Below are 18,701 nucleotides of genomic sequence, written 5' to 3'. Positions count from 1 at the left end.
GGTCAATAATGCCAGACGATTCCGTGCAAACGTCAAATTGCGCCTAACTTCAATCAGTGTTGCCAAGGCTCAAAATATAAATAGTGGCCCTCGTACCATCCTCGTTGGATCTTATTGACGAGCACTTTCCAATGTATAAACTTAGGGAAAACATCGCACTGTTTGGAAGCTTTTAGGAATTTTAAGTCCAACCAACGCACAAACAATTTGCGTTCATTCCGTTCGTATTCCCGTAATTCCTTCACACAAAAGTTCTGCATTCATATTGTTGAAAATGAGAGACACGGTAGTAAATAACACTGTTCTACACACATTTTGTTACAGAAATGAAAGTACCCAATCTTTACAAATCTGAGGATGCTGAACACTGAAATGACATTATAAAAGTTCGATAGATTGGGTCTCGTTTTGGCGTAACAGATGAGAGGTGGGGAAGAGGGGCACATTCAAGGGACCCAGCTCAACTTGAGTATATATGGTATAGTTTGAATTCAGTTGTACAGTGCTTCCAAAGTATTGTTAGATTTTGTATATGCAGTATATACAGTGATGTGGCAACACTGGTGGCTGTTTGGCAATGTAGCATCCCAACAACAGCACTCCATTCCGACGTGTCATGTATTCAGGGAAGTATTTTACCAGCTTTGGCTGCTAGCAAACCCCACAAGATAACTACCCTTCTTAAACCCGAAGATTCATGGCTGCAGCAACACAAGCCTTCCATCTGTCCCTATCCTGGGCAAGATGAATCCAATCTTTTCCGTCCTTACCGATTTCCTTTAGGTCCATCTCAACGTTATCCTCCATCTTCTTGTTGGCATTCCCACAGGTCTCTTACCATCAGGTTTTACCAACAAGAATCATGTAAACCACAAGATAACACAGGCCGAATTAAATTACCTAATCAGGGACTTAGAACTTCCCAAAAATAAAGCCGAATTGTTGGCCTTATGGCTGCAACAATGGAATCACCTGGTGGATGATGTGAAGGTACTACGCACGCAGACAAAGAATTTCTTCCATTTTTCAAAACAAAAGGGACCTGACTGTGTGCCATGACAAAGGCTTCTTTGCATCGATGAATATATCACATAAGACTGAGGACTGTAGACTTTTTATTGATTCCTCCAAATTCTCTCTTAAAGCAGTTTTGCAGCACCACGGTAATGTTCTAACTTCAATTCCTGTTGTACACGTAGTTGACATTAAGGAAACTTATAAAAACATGAAAGAAATTCTTCGGTGATGGTGGGTGAACTGTATGGAATGCATTTTGACAAGTGTGTCATAGTTTTCTGGGGAAGAGGGGAGCAAAGAACTATGAACAATTCATGGACAATCTTCTGACGTCTTACGAGAAGATGGGTTGGAATTCAACATTCATAGTATTACTTAATTACTTTTTTTTTCTTAGTGCTTTGCTGTTAGTGATTTTTACTGTTCAAGGGATCTATTTCACTAAAGAAAGGGTATTTTCTCCTATACAAAAGAAAAACATTCTTGTTGAGGATTCAGTAACCATTTATTTCAAGGCCGCCCGCAGGATTTTTTGTGGGGGGGGGGTGCAGAAGTGTTTAAAGTGGAGGAAACATAGTGTTATGCTTTCCCCCAGTTAAGAGAATTATCATAAAGCATTACCAGCACTATGTTAATTTGCATAGACACTTAATCTGTCTTTCACAGCGTCTCTCATCTATGTTTTCATGCTATAATTTCAAAATTTGAATTGTATTAATTCTTCCCAGATATCGGTGGGGATGGGGGAAAGGGATGGGCAAGTGCCTCTCTGGCCTCCTTTTGCAGGCACTCTTAATATATTTATCAAGTGATGCCCACATTGCTTATGATTAATTGTTATGTAACATGAATTATGCTTATCTTGAAATTAAGCACCAATGCATTGCTTATGGGTAACATGAATTATGCTGTAACTTCAAATTACGAGCCAATCTTAGAAAATGAAGTGCATATTCATGTTCAGAAAGTTAATCTCAGTAAGAAACAGATATTTTTCTTTCTGTAGCAGGAAAAAACGTGAAAATTTGTAGAACAGTGAGAGAAACTTAGTACTCACAGTTTCCTCGAAGTTGTTTTTAGTTTATTTTATCAACGAGGTTGGTGGCAGTGGCCACTGAAATTAATAGAACAAACTAAAAACAGCTTCGCAAAAACCGTGAGTACCAATTTTCTCTGTAATTATTTACTACCACGTCTCTCATTTCCAATAATATGAATAGAGTTTTGCATGAGTTTACCTTGGTTGGCAAATTGAAGTTGGTCTTATGTGGTTCCAACAGTCATATCCAACGCTTGCCCAATCATGGACAGTTGTCAGAATCAGTTTTAAAAACTACTTTCCCTGTTAAGATGACATTCAAGAGTATAATGTAAATTCTAGAATGTAAATGAATGACGTGTGACAGTGTTTAAATTTTATTAATGACCGTAGAAGCTATTCGTAACTTGAGTCACTCACCAGTTACTTGTCAGGTGCCATGGATCAATGATATTTTTGTGTCGGAAATTGCTTATGGTTTGTCTGTTTAGCTGTAGTAGAACAAGAACATTCTGGCATGTATTCTTGTGAAAGCGGTGTACAAAATAAATACTTCTATGTGCAGTCTAAATTCCCTAAAATGTGTACAACTAAATAAACTCTCTAGAAACTTTTTAATGCTTCTTTTATCTTATAAATGAAGCTTTTGCATGGATTTTGTAGCTTTTGTGGCTTATTAGTCAACTTGCTGAATGCAATGAGAGCTCTATAAATTGATATTGATAAAACCAGCAATTTGCACAGTGTTTCTTGACGTTGAATTCTACAATATTCTGTAAGTAGTGTAAAGCCCAAATACTTTTGTTGGCCCTGTTTATCTGTTCTGAAATATGAACTACATGGAACATCTCAAACACTGTGATAACTGGTAAAACAGTTGCTGCGTTGGCAATAAGACGTAGGAGATTGTGCAAGCACAGACATGCTCAGTAGCCAAGTGTGTTAAATGATCTTGCCACCACAGTTCCTGAATTTGACTCATGGTGTGGGTGTTCTTTGTGATCATCCCTTCTCAAATCGTCACTCATCTTCATTGTTGCTATTAGCCATAAGTGGTAGAAAAGTGTCGAAAAACACAAAATACCTGAGTATGTGCTCTTCAAATTGTATTCATAGAAAAATGGAGAAAATTTCACTCCTGCACTCACACCAGACGTTGTGAATTTTTAAAAATAATCACGGTCACCTTTAAAGACGTGTGACACAATGACTGCACAAAACTTTACAGCTTTAGAAATTTTACACTTGTATCTCTCTCATTAACACTGTTATGTTGCAGATTCTAATACAAGATAAAAAGGTAGAAAAGATGGTGCAATTTGAATATCATTTGCAGGCAGATATATCCTTCTAAAATGTGTAAACTTTGTTAGTGGTAAATCTTCAATGGTAGAATCTGTAAATTTTTATCACTATTATGGGCAAAAATATGTCTCCCTTGCCCCCCTGGAAAAAATGTCTGTGCTTGCCCCTCCCTGGAAAAATCCTGTAGACGTCCATGATAGAGTGTATGTATGAATGTGTATGATGTTTAGCATAATGTTCTACCTTCTAATGGAATCCCTATTATTAATAATACAAAATCATTGATTTATGAAGTAATACATATTTATACAAACCATGATAAAACATCCTGAAGACCTCTGTGTCATACAACCAGCAGGCTCCTCGTTCACCACATACGCTTTCCCATATGATACATGCGGAGTCGACTACAGCGCCATACACAATAGGACACGGCACATTACCTGTAAATGGAAACGGTATTTTAGGCCGGCATCATTTGATGACAGAAAGGCAAACTGTAGTTCTGCAGAATCTTTTAAAGTTCTATTTTGAGACAGTATCTCTCCTTGTGTTTGTAGCTGGCCTGTTTGATCTAGAAGTTTAATGAAGTATACAATGAGATTAAAGTTGTTGCCATTTTTATACAGGGGATCAAAAAGAGATCCAACTTTGTGGAGAAACGCTTTATTGTACAATATTTACAATAAGTGCTGGAAGAGATTCACACAAGTAAATTTGGTGAATCATGTTTTTAAAGACTCCTCTTAATATTTGCTGCAAAATTGCATCAACACAGTTTTGAATTTTTGTTTGCAATTCCAGAATAGTGTGCAATAATTTTGGCTAATCAGCTGTTTATGCAGTTTACAGCCTCAATTAATACAGTTCCACTGTTACTCACCACCTAAGAAGCAAAAAATATAGTAAAAATAATAATCAACTATATTTCCCCATAAGGTTGCATCTCTTTTTGATCACCTTGTACAAGCCTGCAGACAGATGATATAACAGAAGCATCCAGTGCTGTATTCTTTAAAATTTGACCTGGTTTACCATAACAATTTTTATTTGTTGTATATATTTATTATAATCCCATCTAGATTAATTAGATATAAGATACCAACGCAGGTAAAACAAAAACAGAAGTCCAACAACTTCAAATTTTCTGGCAATTTCTATATTTTTCATAAAATCTCTCTTTATACCTAAATTTGGACGTGAATTTTCCCTTGGTGTAGCAACATTGCGTCTGCCAAATGCAGCACAGAAACCAGGAAGGAACAAGCAGTGTTCTGCATCCAATGCTGTTTCCAGCAGTGGAATTGACCATGCAGGCCAAGGGTTTTTAAATAGCCACTCGTTCCCTTTCTTCTTCAGCTCCCTCACCCTCCCCATGTACAGACAATCGGGGAGGACACCTAATCATCAGAGGGTGTGATGGCGAACTGTCAGTGGCGTACATAAACTGGTCTTAAGTTCTTGAAATAATGTACTTAAAATCTAGTTTGAAGCTTGTTTTAATAGTTAAACAATTACTCATATATTACAGCAAAATGTATAAAAATACATGAAAAAGTTGGTTTAGTGGTGGTAAACATCGCAACATGGAGAATACGCCACAGTGCTGACCTCTATGTCGTTTTCAGTCCCAAGTATGCTGACCCATTTTCACTACTTTTTAAAAAATCATCTCAAAAACTAAAAATGTAAAATATATGTATCATACACTGTTGAAAAGTTGGATTCTTCCTCTTTATTTTGATATATGATGTTACATTATAACCACATGGCTACCTTGGATGTTTCATCATAAATTACATGAAATGTACTAAAAATAAAAAGTTGACGATATATGACATGCAGTGGTGGCGATTGGGTCCCAAAACTGGGGGGGGGGGGGGAGGGCAAGGTGCCGTAGATAAGATTTAGCATAGTTCGGGGGCAAAAGTGGCGAAAATTTGGGTGACATCCTTTGACTAAATTTTAACATGCACTTTTTACCAATATTTACCAGATTCATACTTCTATCCATAAAATGAGCTCATAAGTTTTTAATCTTGTTCAGTCCTCCTCAAGAATGCACAGGATGTCGTGAAGGGCTTCAGGTTAATAAATATACATGTATGTGTCAATGTGAGTGACATTTATATTAATAATGTTGGCATATTGTGCGAGCTTTGCATTATCCAGTCCTGGTTAGACTATATGAGCAAAAAGAGGACTTAAAATAAACATTGATGACAGGAGCTGAAGAGAAAAAGTAATAAATAGAGAGGACTGATCATTCATTATCTCTGTCAGTTGACGTGAATATAAAAGATTGAATTTCATTCCAAATGCAATCAGCATCATAAATATTAAAATGACCAATGCCCAGAAACATACTTCCAACTTACATTGGATTATCAAACCCTTCTTGGTTCTTCTTCAGTGCTTCACGTATAGGCAAGTGGTTTAAAAAACAAATTCAAACATTTCAAAATTGAGCATCAGAAAATTGTTGATAGCCAAATCCTAACAACATCAAATTTCTTGGAAATGTGTTTTTAGTGTGGTACCGGTCCAAAAAATTATGTGGCTTATATATGCACAAATAGGTGCTATGAGCTCAATTATAAGGGTCATCCAAATTAAAGTAAGACTTTTTTTTTTCCTGGCATGTTTTATTGGTTGGATGTACACGAAGTAATGGGCTACACATAGTCACTTTGTGTTCCAGCATGCCATTAGATTCTGGATACCCTAAGTGGCCATTAGATTGTGGATAACCTAAGTGAAGAATGTCCATGATTGTTAGAGGCATGCAAATTTCGTTTTTGACAAAAACACGAAATATGAAATAACATGCTATAATGTTCATGTTTCATGTTTCTGAAAGGTGTGAGGTGCATTTTGCTACCCTGCTTTGTCACGAAATAATGCGAAATAAACTGCAAAGTGCAAAATATACTCTTAAACACAAAATTTACCGTTTATATACCGCCGCGACACTTTCTGAAGTCTGAAGTATCCTGTGAGTTATGCAATTCACAGAAAATAGATTAATTCTGCTGTAAATATTTGAGAAGCAAAAATGGACCCCTTTACACAGGAATAAACTTAATACTCTGGTAACTACATAAATGTGCTATTAGAAGGAATAAGTTTACTTTTGTGTAATAAGGGCAGTTTTTAAATCAAATTTAGGATTATATTCACAATTTTAAAAACAAAATGTCATTTTATATAGCACTTTGGATGTGTTTATTCACCACTATAAAACCAAAATTTTATTTTATTTACCGCTTTTGAACCCGAAATCGACTCTGTTTTTGTACCGAAATTTTGCTTTTTTATTTACCAAAAATATGTGCCTCTAGTGATTGGCTGTGAAACCAATCTTCAATGGCATCCGGGACCTCAGCATCATTAGCAAATCAGCAACAGTTTAGAGCTTTTTTTTGTGCCCTGAAGATGTGGTAGTTGCAGTTCAACAGGTTAAGGCAATGGGGAAGAGGGGGGGGGGGGTCAAGGATTTCCCAGTGGAAGAGCTGTAACAAATATTGGCACACTCTTACCACTACATCACCTGAACAATGTATACAATGATGCACTCATTCCCATATGGGTCTCACTAATCGGACAAGACTCAAACAACCTTTTGGTCAAGCCCTGTCCTTCACCTTCTGATGTCAGGCAAAATACTTTCGTTGTGAGGTTAGTCTTGTTATGTTTAGCTCTCCTAGCATAAAAAATAACTTTTTGGTCAAGCCCAGAAAAATTGCAGTGTATTTATGCTAAGAGAAGTAAACCTAACCAGCCTAACAATGAAGGCATTTCAATTGCGTCAGAAGGCAACGAGCGGGGCTTCACCAAAAAGTTGTTTGGGTCTAGTGCGATCAGTTATACCCTTTCCATAAACATCCGTCATTCAGTGATAAATTTCAGCTCCACTAACACCTTTTGCCATCAAAAAAATGGATAATTGCTTGCTGGGCAGTTTGGACGAATTCATGTCACGACAATTCGTAGTCATCTTGCTTCAGCATGTGCACGCAGCACACTGACATACAATACTGGTGCAACTACAAAGCTCTGTATATTTAAACAACGACAATAATACAAGAGACTCACTTTCATATGGGCGACCCTTATGCACATGGGGGTATATGCAGCCAGAGCATGGTTCTAATTACATCACCTTCGAAATATCTAAGATCAAGAAGGTGGCCCTACCCCTACATCCCCTGAACGTGCCTCCGTGGCACAGTGCTACGTGCACGGGAAACTTTACCTTAGCATTACATTCTGCATATGTTATGCATTCAACCACCTCAATGAAACTCACCAAAAAGTCCAATGGCGAACTGAATGAGCCCCAGTGCCATCGCTTTGTCCCTTTGGTCCACGCATCGAAGGATCAGGAGCATGCTTCCAACTTCTGAAGTCGAGTGAATGAACACGAACAGAGAGAAGAGGATTATGTACCAGACGAAGTTGTTGCATTCCAGCTGGCAGAAGCCTGGCTCTGCCAATTCGTCATCCCCCACACACGTGCAGTTGGAGTACTGGAAGAAGCAGAAAATTTACTCTTTTTAATATTTCATGCACATTTCAAGAGTCTTGTGTTTTCTCTGAACATATTAACTAACGACATTGGTGGATATAGCAGGAGGGGCATGGGGGCACGTACCCTCCCAAAAAGGATGACTATCTGTTGTGAAAAGTATTGATGGCAGTATGTTACAACAAACAAAAGACATGTTTAAGCCATTCCTTTCCAGATGGCAAAAGAAAAACAAAGTCTAGCCTAAATTCATTAATTGGCACACACTAGACATTTAAATAAGTCAACGCTGGAAATCAATTCCAGTTAATTACAAGACAATAACATTAACTGATGAACAAAGAGTATTCAAATATTTCCAAAGTTTGCGACAGTTTCTTCTGAGAAAATGAAATATTAAGTTCATGTTCTTTAGTAAATCATTGTCAATTTAAATAATGTAGAATTACTTCTATTTCACAAAAATCTACTCATGCTTTCATGGTGGATTCGATTTCTGATGGAGGTACATTGTACAGCGGTGTGGCTACTTTGAAGGTCAAGTCCCGGTTAGTTTATCTGACCACAAGCTGGGCTTAAAACGAACCCAAGTATTTTGATGCAAATATTACGCACCCACACATGAGACTTTTTTAATATCTAGAAATATATGCACATTATATTTTCAATGTTGCGTCTTATAAGCTTGCAACATATTCTGTGCCCCTTCAAAGGAAAAAAAAAACTAGATCTGCCTATTAGTATGCTTACTAAGGAAGAGACTAATGAAGTGTTTGTTTGAAACGTGCACAGTGTAACACTACATATAGTTGATGAAAACCTTCTAGCTTTAGAAATGTGGGTATGGAGAAGAATGGAGTGGGTAAGACAAAGTAAGAAATGAAATGATATTGAGACTGATGTTAGATTTCAAAAACTTTGAAACTCACGTGGTTTGATACTTTGAGTAAATCTCTTCATCGAAATAAGTATACAGTTAAAGTAAGTCTTGAATATTTCTTGGCGAAGAATGATGAACATATTTCCTCAGGCTCTCGGCCAAGTGTGTTCTGGAGATGTTTCCAAGCATCTGAAAGCCATCAAATCTCACTTCTGTCTTGTAGCATGAAGATGTGAGTGACATTAGCTCTCGAAAGCTTTGCAAGCCTATCTGGATATCGCATGGTTGATATCACGAGAAAGAGAAAGAGAAATTCTAATGGTATTTCATTATTTTGCATTTATGTTATTTGCAGTGCCTTGATAAATTCAGAACTGGAGGACTTATTTGCCAGGACAAAATATGTTTTGTTGTGCTGTTTTGAACTGATTCATGTAAAGTTACACTGGGAAAAAGAGGGAACAGTTATGATACTTTTGTGAACAGTTCAAAAGTCATTTTTCAATGACAAAGTAACATTACGGCCTGCTCAAGTCGGAAGCATTCCTTTAACATTCTTGCTAGCAGAAATGCTACGTAAATACTTCAAAAAATCTCATAGTAGACAGTACTTTACATGGAAGCATTTTATGTAACATTCCAGATAGCTTTTGCGACTGCAATGTATAATATTTACAGCACAAAAGGCACACAGAGTTACACCATCCACACATTTACAATTGAAACAACTAAAATATTATTCCATACGTGTATTGTATACTCTATAAAGTATGTATTTTAGCAGTGGTATTGATTTGTGCCCAACACATTTTTATAGGAAACTTTATTCCCCTTGGTTGAATAGTTATCGGCTTTTAAAAAATCTGAAATGATGCTGCTATTACATCTGCTCTCATGACCTAGAACTTGCTTCTGATTGGTTATGCTAAGAAAAATGTTACAGAAATACACTGATTCTATCCCTTAGAAATGTCATGGAATCTGAAATGCCCTACGATATTTCACTTACATGGTAATGTTCTGGTCATGGCATAAATGTTCAAAAAACTGCTAAGGAAAATGCTTTCTGAATGTGCTGCTTTTAGGAGTAACTCTTGGAAGCAACTAGTTCCTTTTTAGAACTTACCAAGCTCTGGTGGAAAGCATCTAAAGCCATGTAATTAAATTTTAAAATGAATCTATGCATAGTCTAAAGTCTTACCTCCGTGGTCTTACCGTCTGGATCTAGTACAATTGACATACAACCAGCGTGACAAGCAGAAAAATATGTCTTGTTGTTGCTTCCACACACTGGACTAAACTTCCCCGCATTGCAATCACATATTGATTTGTTGCAGCCTGGTGTGAAGTCGATCAAACTGACAGGAAAAGAAAATAATTCAAATTACAACACACAACAAGAACATAGTGGAATATGGTCACTTCATCACTAATACCAAGCTCTGGTGGAGTTCTGAGCTAACTATGCTATGAAGCCAAGAATTCCTGGGTGTTTCTTAATCATCTATTTTATTAATTCTTTATTTATCCTCAGTGTCTTGTGTCAAGCTCATTTTGGTGCTCGACTCAAAATCTTGCCACAGAGAGTTATGGGTTCATTCCTAACCTAAGAACAGGTGTTATTTTTGCTTATAGCTTCATTAATTTAATGTAAGCATCACTCATTTTCATCATTACAATTAACCTAATTTGCAAAATATAAGAAAAATACAAATCAAAAACACAATAAAAACAACAAACTTTTTTTTTCCATTAAAGAAAATAACTTCAAATATACAGTAGAAGTGAGTAAGTCACACAAACCTGAAGTATGAACACCACTGTTGTTCAGTAAAAGCCCAAAGTCAGTACTGGCTATTTTGAACATTCCTTTACCCTTAATACATAAAGGTAAAAGGTAAAGTGTTCCCCTGTGCATAGCACCACGCCATGAAGGCGTATAGGGGGTGTGGGGGTAACGCCCTACACTTTCTTGATCCGGTCGTGAGTGGGGGTGGTGTGATCAGCATCACGCCCCTGACCGCCTTTACCCCCCAGGGTTTCCCCCAGGTACCCATGTTATTCGACGCTGGGTGGGCGCCGGGGCCACTTCCACCATTAGAAAAGTTCCCGGATTTGAACCGGCCGGGGATCGAACCTGGGACCTTGAGCATGGTAGTCAGACGCGTTACCGACTGAGCCACCGCAGCCACTTTACCCTTAATACATAGGCTAAATATTCCATAACTTCATATATATTAGCATGCACAGAAGTAATGAATAAAAAAAAATTGTAATACAGGCAGGAAATGAACATACAAGCTGGTATATTCTATATTTTACAACTTCTTAGATTTTCAGTAATGATTCCATTAATGTAGGGTTGACCCTTGAATTACCAACATCACCTGTAGATAACATATTTTTTGGAGAGTTCCTGTTCATCTATTTTGATATGGGACAGAGATGAAATATACAAATGATCTTGACCTTTCTCTACATCTATGAATGTGATCTCTCAGTTGGCATCAAAATTGGCTGCTTCAAGAAGTACAAATCATGATGGGGCTGCCTTAGGAACATCCCAAGCAAAAGGAAATATTTAACCTTAAAGGGATGAATTGTTACATAACCCAACAGGAATAATCACGACTCAATCGTAAGTGCTCTTACGTTTTTAAATACTTTGCATTGCAGATTACACATGTATTATAGTATCAAAATGGTAGTTATGAAATGAGTGAAATGAAATCATGCTCAGTTGCTTGGCTAATCCTAAATGTCACTGCTTACCCCTGATTATATTTATATTCAAGTTAGTCTTTATACAACAGTGCATAAGCCAGAAAAAAAATATTAAATGGATTGTGATCTGCATGCAATGTTTTTTAAATAAATAATTTGAAGTTTTCTTTTTACTATTAAAGTAAACATGGAAAAATTGGGGGGGGGAGGCATGTGGAAGATTCAGGGGACATTGCCCTCCCATGTCCCTCTTAATGACAGTAATGGAAAAGTCTCTTTTGTGGGATTTGATCCAGTTACTTTCTCCAGGTTTCATTTTAATGATAAAAATCTGCTGTGCTTAATGAATTTATATCAATGTTTAAGCAGTGCTCAAAGTGGTGGAGGGACAGATGCTAACCCTTGCTGGAAAACTTACACAAAGTATCTTCCACTGTGTCAAGCATAAAATCATTCCCCAGCTATCCCAAGGCTCGATTTAGACTTCAGGGCTGTATTTGATTATAATGCTCAATGTCGCCTATAGTTGACATAACACCACTTACCAGATTGCTGCTGAAATTTTATTCAATTGTTTCTTCACACATGGTTTTGGTGAAGTGTAACCAGCACATTGAGTGACAAAAATTACGATTATTTTTTTTACCTGAAGTTTGGTATGGGTAAAGCAATATTACACTTTAACACTTCATTTAATGCTTTTTAGATGAATTATTACAAGAAACATTACAAAGTAAATTCAAGAATGCAACAACTGTTATAAGAAATTATAACATTTGAAGCATGAAAAGTGAATTTTAATTATAAAGCAGGGCTCTGTGCATGTTTTGCTTTTTGGACAATATGATTGTAGTTTAACAAAGGCCATGCCCAAAGTGTTCGATGTATCACTATTTTAAAAGTCTTGGACCATTACCTGTCTCCCATGGGAAGTTCTGCAAAGTCATTTGATTGACAACCAATGAGCATTAGGATACCCATTCCTGTGAAAGGAAAATATTGTGTTAGTTATGTGATAAATATTGAAAACACACAAACACATGTGTTATCTGAAGTAGAAATTTGTCCAGCATTGAGCAGCTTCATGCAGGCTCTAATTTATGAGTACCAGGAGCCATACAGATAGGGAGGAGGGAAAAGATAACTGATTACCTCCTGTATGGCCAAAATCGAAAATGTGTGGGGTCCAACCTCCGCAAGCCCCTCCTCCTTCTCCTCCTTATGTGTCTTCAAGATGTGACGCACTGCACAGTGGAGAGATTTTTACAGTAAATATGTGCTTAAACTAAGGTGCCCAGACGTTCCGCATTAGCCGGGATTGTCCCTTTTTTAAGAGTCTGTCCCAAATTTTTTTGGACATTTTTGATGCCAAAATGTCTCTTTCTTGTGAATTGACTTATTGGTATAGAATTACTGCAATAATACAGCTTGTCTACTATTACTATGAACTGTGGCATTGTTGGGTAGAAAGTATTTCACTTTTCAATGTCAACAATGTGACATTCCAATTTCATTAAAATATGGAGTTGCTGCTATGTTTACCTGGAACCAATGCCCTACATGAATGGTTTGTGGACAAGTGACAATAATGCTCTTTCAGTACAAACTTTGAAATCTATGTTGATTAATAAGGTGAACTGTAATCACACCTGTGAAAACTTTTACAAAGTGTTATTTGAAAAAAATGATGTATTGAAGAAGATCCATTCATCAATGAATGACAGGACTGCTTGATTGGAGTGCAGTGTAAGTTATTGGCACAGTTTATTTATTTAATTAGTTTTCAAACATAAGTATTTATGAGGATAGTTTTTACATTAAAATGTGTACATTTTTCGGTCCCATTTTGTCCTGTTTTACCTTAAGGGAAATATGAAAAATGTCCCGTTTTGTTGTTGTAAAAATCGGTCACCTTAGCATAAACCATACCAGTTAAATTGCACATCCCATACTAAATAGACAAATTATCTCCTGCACTTTTCTCTGGGTCAACACATAGGTTTATGTATCAGTCTTTGGATAAAAAGATACATTGTAATTATGCATGGAATACTACACCAGAACTTTTCATAGCAGTTTGCAACACAGGTTTCTTTAAGGGAAGGAAAAACCAGATACGTCCCCACATAATAAGGAAAATTTAGTGTGTATGTAGAACATATCAGTGTATTATACACCATGTCCTCCCCCAATGACTCAAATACTGTAGAATGATGATTATGGTTTACGAAATATCACAACTAGTTATTAGAAAAAAAATACACCAATTCTTAAGATATTGTGAATAATTCTTGTTCATTATTGTGCTAATTTTAATTGGTGTATTCTTACATCATTAATAGCTTGTGCAATTTGATCAAAAATTATGAATATAATAATATAATAAAAGCATAACTGTTCTCATATTTTGCTAATCATTACTTGTAAAAACATTAGGTTTTCTTTTTAATCTGATTCACTACTAATATATTTTTATAAAATAAGAGAGTAGTGCACATGTTAGGAAGTTCTATTATAAATTAATTATAAATGAAGTCTGCCACTGAAAAATTCAAATACATAAAACTTACCAGCAGCATACAGGATAGCTGTTAGTGCAATCCAGGCAGCAACAAACCTCGCATTTGGTTTAACTTTCAAAATGAAAATTCCACTAATAATGATTCCAAGACCCATAACCAAAATACCTCCAATCCCTAAAACAGAAAACATAAGCTTTCAATTCTCAACACACACAAAAAAAGAAGACAACATATGATAAATCATACCACAGGTGTAGTAAGGTCTTTTGTCAGTGGAGACCTGCCTTTGATATCAAATAATAATAATAATAATAATAATAATAATAAAATGCAAAACTAAATATGCTGACCAAGGCAGTTATTTATTTTATTATAAAACATAAACTAACGTAACGTTTCAACCTTCTAGCAAGGTCTTCTTCAGACTCTGTATCAAGTACAAAAGTTTTGTACTTGATACAGAGTCTGAAGAAGACCTTGCTAGAAGGTTGAAACGTTACGTTAGTTTATGTTTTATAATAAAATAAATAACTGCCTTGGTCAGCATATTTAGTTTTTCATAATCATGGAAACAAGGCTTAATGGAGTTATAATAAAATGCAGCATGTTCGAAAAGTGTTGTGGAAAATAGTTCTGAAATAAAATGCAATGTATGTCACTAATATATCAACTGCAACTATTGTATTCATGAAATATTTCTTATTAAAATAACATGTATAATAATAATTATATAATATAACCTGTGCCGCAACAGCCCATGAGGGCCAGGGCCAACCAACCAACTGCCAGCCTTATTCTCACATGCCTCAGCAGAGGTAGGCGATCATCCAGCAGTTATGGGTTACGTGTGGTCACCACAACAAATCCCCACTCATTGTAGGTTTCCATCACCGGGTTACGTACGCTACTCATTTGTAGCTCCCCAATTTCCTCATGATGGTGTGATGCCACCCATTCCATACACAAGCCAAAATCTCCGGAGAAAAGTTGTTAAGATTCCCCCAGGAGACCCGAACCTGTACGCATCCCGTAGGTAGAGTCCAAAGCATGATACCTTAGACTGCACGGCAACGGTGCGGGACGGTCATTATTCTTACAGCCCACTAAATACTAACTTACACCTCAAGATGGAAAATTCTGGTTAAACAAAGTGATTTATCCACATGCCCTCAACACCCCCAAATATTCACAAAGGAAATATGTATGGTAATTTTGGTCCCTAAATTTACCCTTACACTCCAAAACTATGAAGTTACACTCCCAGATGGAAACTTTCGGATAAAGCCAGTGATTTATCTACACACCTCCAATTCCGCTTAAGAGGTCCCAAAATGTCCTCAAACCCCCCCCCCCCCAATTTTTTTCACAAAGCAACAATTTATGGTTGTTGTGTCCTACATTTACCATTACACACTCCAGATGTAAAATTATCAATAAGAGCAATAACCTTCATTGAAGTAAACAATATTTTTTGGATAAGTCTCCTGGTTAAGCCTATGAAGCATAGCAGTAATGGAAAATTGGTGTTGGTATGTAAGCAGCAGGCTCTTCGGAAACATATTCAAAACATACAACACTAGCAAGTATTTTTCAGTAACAAAACAATCTTTCCAAGAACAGTGAAATGAAAACACTATTGCAAGAAATGTTTCAAGAGCTGATTATCAAAGAGTAAACTGAAAAAATTTCCTCACCTGAAACCATATTTGCCAAATGTGCAGGGAGACGAAACTGTGTTTCCAGATACTTTGGTAGGAACGTGTAGAGACCAGCGATGGGCAGCAGGTGAAGCACGCTGCTTGCCGTTCGAAACATAAGTATGTCATTTTTCAGCAAGCGTTTCACAGCCTTTGGAAAATCTGTAAAGAAATTAGGAGCGACATTAACATGACGTTAACAAAAAGCTTAGAAATATAGACTTATTGCACGTGTCGCTAATATTGATTCTATTGTCCTGTGTTTGTCTCAGGAATCATTTTGTTCCAATAAAACTTTTTCTTCTCTACTAATACTTTTTCTGCTTATCATGTGTAGAATTCACGGAGTTAAGTAAGTCCACTGTATGTACATAGGCTCTTCGGGACTGGAATCTAAACTGCGATGTGTCTCCACTGGGTAATGAATCCAGGCCTCCTTGATTACAAGGCTACAACACAACCAGGTTCAGGTAGATTTCTTACATCCACCGATGAATTGTAGTGGAATTCACAACAATAATGTGTTGGGATTTTACTAAACAATTCATGTTATTGAACAGACATTAGGCAGAATTTGCAAAGTTGTGGAGTGGTAGGGTCATTTTAGAGCAACGTAAAGGCAGAGATTTATCCACACACACCCAGCACACCACCTAAAACGTTTCAGAATTTAGAGTCTGGCACTAAATTCTACTTTAAATTTTGACAAGTTTCTCAAAAACCTATTCATTATTTTATTCCGACCTGGGGGCTAACGTAATGCAACTAACTCACTTTTCGGCGCTTGCGTTAGTAACGTTAAGCGAAGGTGGGAAATTTTGTGCGAATCCTCAAAATGCAAGTGCCCCTGGCAAAAGGGTGCTCATTGTGGGCGCTGTCAACTTCCTTAGGAGGTGGCAGCCAGCATGAGTTCACCGGCCACATTTTGCCGTGGAGTCGTTTAGATAGGTACAGTAGCATCAGATTAGATTGTTGTTTTTTTTTCTACAAATTTCACGTGTCAGTAAATAAACAAATAAACTAATGAGTCATGCAGTCTCACTGCATGTTTCAATTAGATACAATAACTATGCAAAATAAGCCAGTGGATTGTATGGTTTTCGGAGTTCCGAGAAATTTGGTGATGCCCGCGATCGGTCGCGGGTGAGGGCGGCTCTCACCCTTGCTTTTCAGGCATATTTCACAGTATTTTAATTTTTTAAAATTATTATAATCCTTCTTATTCATTACATTTTTGTTTCAAAACGTTTATTTGTTTTCAAACAGCGTAGTATACATCGTCGAAGCCAACAAGTCTCAGCGTTAACAAAAAGCGCATGTTCCTCTGAGGTAGTTCCATCTGATCTCCAGAAATCTGATATGATATAAAATCACTGCGACACTTTTCGAATTTTCTATTCACGACAAGAACATATAGATACGAAAACTCACTAGAAACAGAATAGACCTATTGTCTGAATAATGCACAAATGTAAATATCAAAATATATAACGTAATCAGTTGCGTTCGAGTCTGCGCTCACTCTGACAACACTATTTCCACAAGAATAGTATTTCTAATAATACCGTTTACGTCATCTCATAAAAATGTGATCAGGTCGCTCGTGAAACTCTAAAAGTCAGCTAGCACAGGCCAATATTTTAAATACTGTTAAAATGGCACTTCATTAAAATTTAAAGTGAGCGCGGCGCTCACCCGAGACCGATCGCGGGTTGGTCTTAAACAGTGGCGGCGATGGGGTTCCAAAACTGAGGGGGCAAGGTGCCAGAACTGGGGGGGGGGGGCAATGACAGTTTATTTTCCTTTGTAGATATGGTTTAACATAGTACGAGGGCAAAAGTGGCGAAAAAAGGGGGGTGGCAACTGCCCCTCCTAATCGCCGCCACTGGTCTTAAATCAGTATTTCCTTATTTTTCTATCCACAAGTATGAGTTTATCCGAATTTTATTGGTCTTATATGGACGTGACGTGATACAGAAATAAATAGATATCTTACATTCGGACTTTGACGAACAACTTCGACCCAGCGTCTTGATATCGCGCAACATTGCCCAATCATATGCTCGCAGTTACCCTCCTATGTCTGTATTTGCATGCTTTGTAAACTTTTATAAATTAATGTTTCAAGTAAACTGTTTTCTAAAAAGAAAAGTAGGCTATTTGTGGATTGAAAGTGGACTAGAAGTTGAAGTTTGCATTCTATTTACAGTTCATTTCTCTATTGCATGCTTAATTATGAGAGTAATTATCCTTAGGTGACCACAATTTACCCACCTTCCTCTAAGTTTTCAGTACTTTCGTTAGTAACGCGTTACCGAAATTACATGAGCTAATTGTAACGGTACTTCGTGCCTTGATTAATTCAGAAGTGGAGGATTTATTTGCCTGGAAGAAACACGCTTTGGTGTGTTGTTTTCAACTTGTACAGCCAACGGCAAAGATAATAGTACGCAAATTGTCATCGCTATTGTCATTCGTTTCTTATTCTACATCCTGTGTTGCTTCAAGAAACGGAATTCTGTTGATGCGAAGCAGATGATGTCTCCTGCTGATTGACTTTATTATTTCAATTCATGATAATCACATTTGTGGAAAACAGACTAAATGAAAATTATGCATATTTCTTTTGTCGTTGGGTATACATGTAAAATTAAACTGGGGAAACATGTCAATAGAAAAAGATGTGATACTTGTGTAAGGAGGTAAATGTCCTCATTGTACGTACACTCAATAGTAATAGTAGACGAATTGTCCATCACCATTTTCATTCAGTTTGTTTTCCACAATGTGATGATCATAAATTGATATAAAAACGCCAATAACAGAGAAAAACATCAACAGAATTCCGCTTCTTGAAACAACACAGGGTGGTAGAATAAATACGAATTAAAATAGTGATGGACAATTTGCCGTTGGCTGTACGGCAAAGTAAAGTTACCAGTAACGTCTATTTTTGGAAGGTAGCGTGCTACTTTTCTTTTTTCATTAA

At 36.9% G+C, this 18,701-nt stretch overlaps 1 protein-coding gene and 1 long non-coding RNA gene across 7 annotated transcripts in view; one reads left to right on the top strand and one right to left on the bottom strand.

Annotated features, from left to right (window-relative positions):
* LOC145991266 (solute carrier organic anion transporter family member 74D-like) overlaps positions 1-18,701 on the bottom strand; it is a 315,986-nt gene that overhangs the window by 8,650 nt on the left and 288,635 nt on the right. For all 6 annotated transcript variants that reach the window (XM_083127233.1, XM_083127232.1, XM_083127236.1 and 3 more), the window contains 6 exons: positions 15,710-15,874; positions 14,064-14,189; positions 12,410-12,476; positions 9,971-10,127; positions 7,671-7,890; positions 3,676-3,804 (listed from right to left, as the gene is read on the bottom strand). In XM_083127233.1, the coding sequence (XP_082983359.1) occupies positions 3,676-3,804; positions 7,671-7,890; positions 9,971-10,127; positions 12,410-12,476; positions 14,064-14,189; positions 15,710-15,874 (864 nt within the window). The remainder of the gene's footprint in view (positions 1-3,675; positions 3,805-7,670; positions 7,891-9,970; positions 10,128-12,409; positions 12,477-14,063; positions 14,190-15,709; positions 15,875-18,701) is intronic.
* Positions 1-18,701, top strand: part of LOC145991269 (uncharacterized) — a 184,246-nt gene that overhangs the window by 37,749 nt on the left and 127,796 nt on the right. The window lies entirely within an intron of this gene.

Source organism: Lepisma saccharinum, chromosome 8 (assembly GCF_977018435.1).
Source record: "Lepisma saccharinum chromosome 8, izLepSacc3.1, whole genome shotgun sequence".
Taxonomy (NCBI): domain Eukaryota; kingdom Metazoa; phylum Arthropoda; class Insecta; order Zygentoma; family Lepismatidae; genus Lepisma; species Lepisma saccharinum.
The sequence above is the reverse complement of the archived record's forward strand: the minus strand, read 5'-3'. Positions and strand labels throughout refer to the sequence as shown.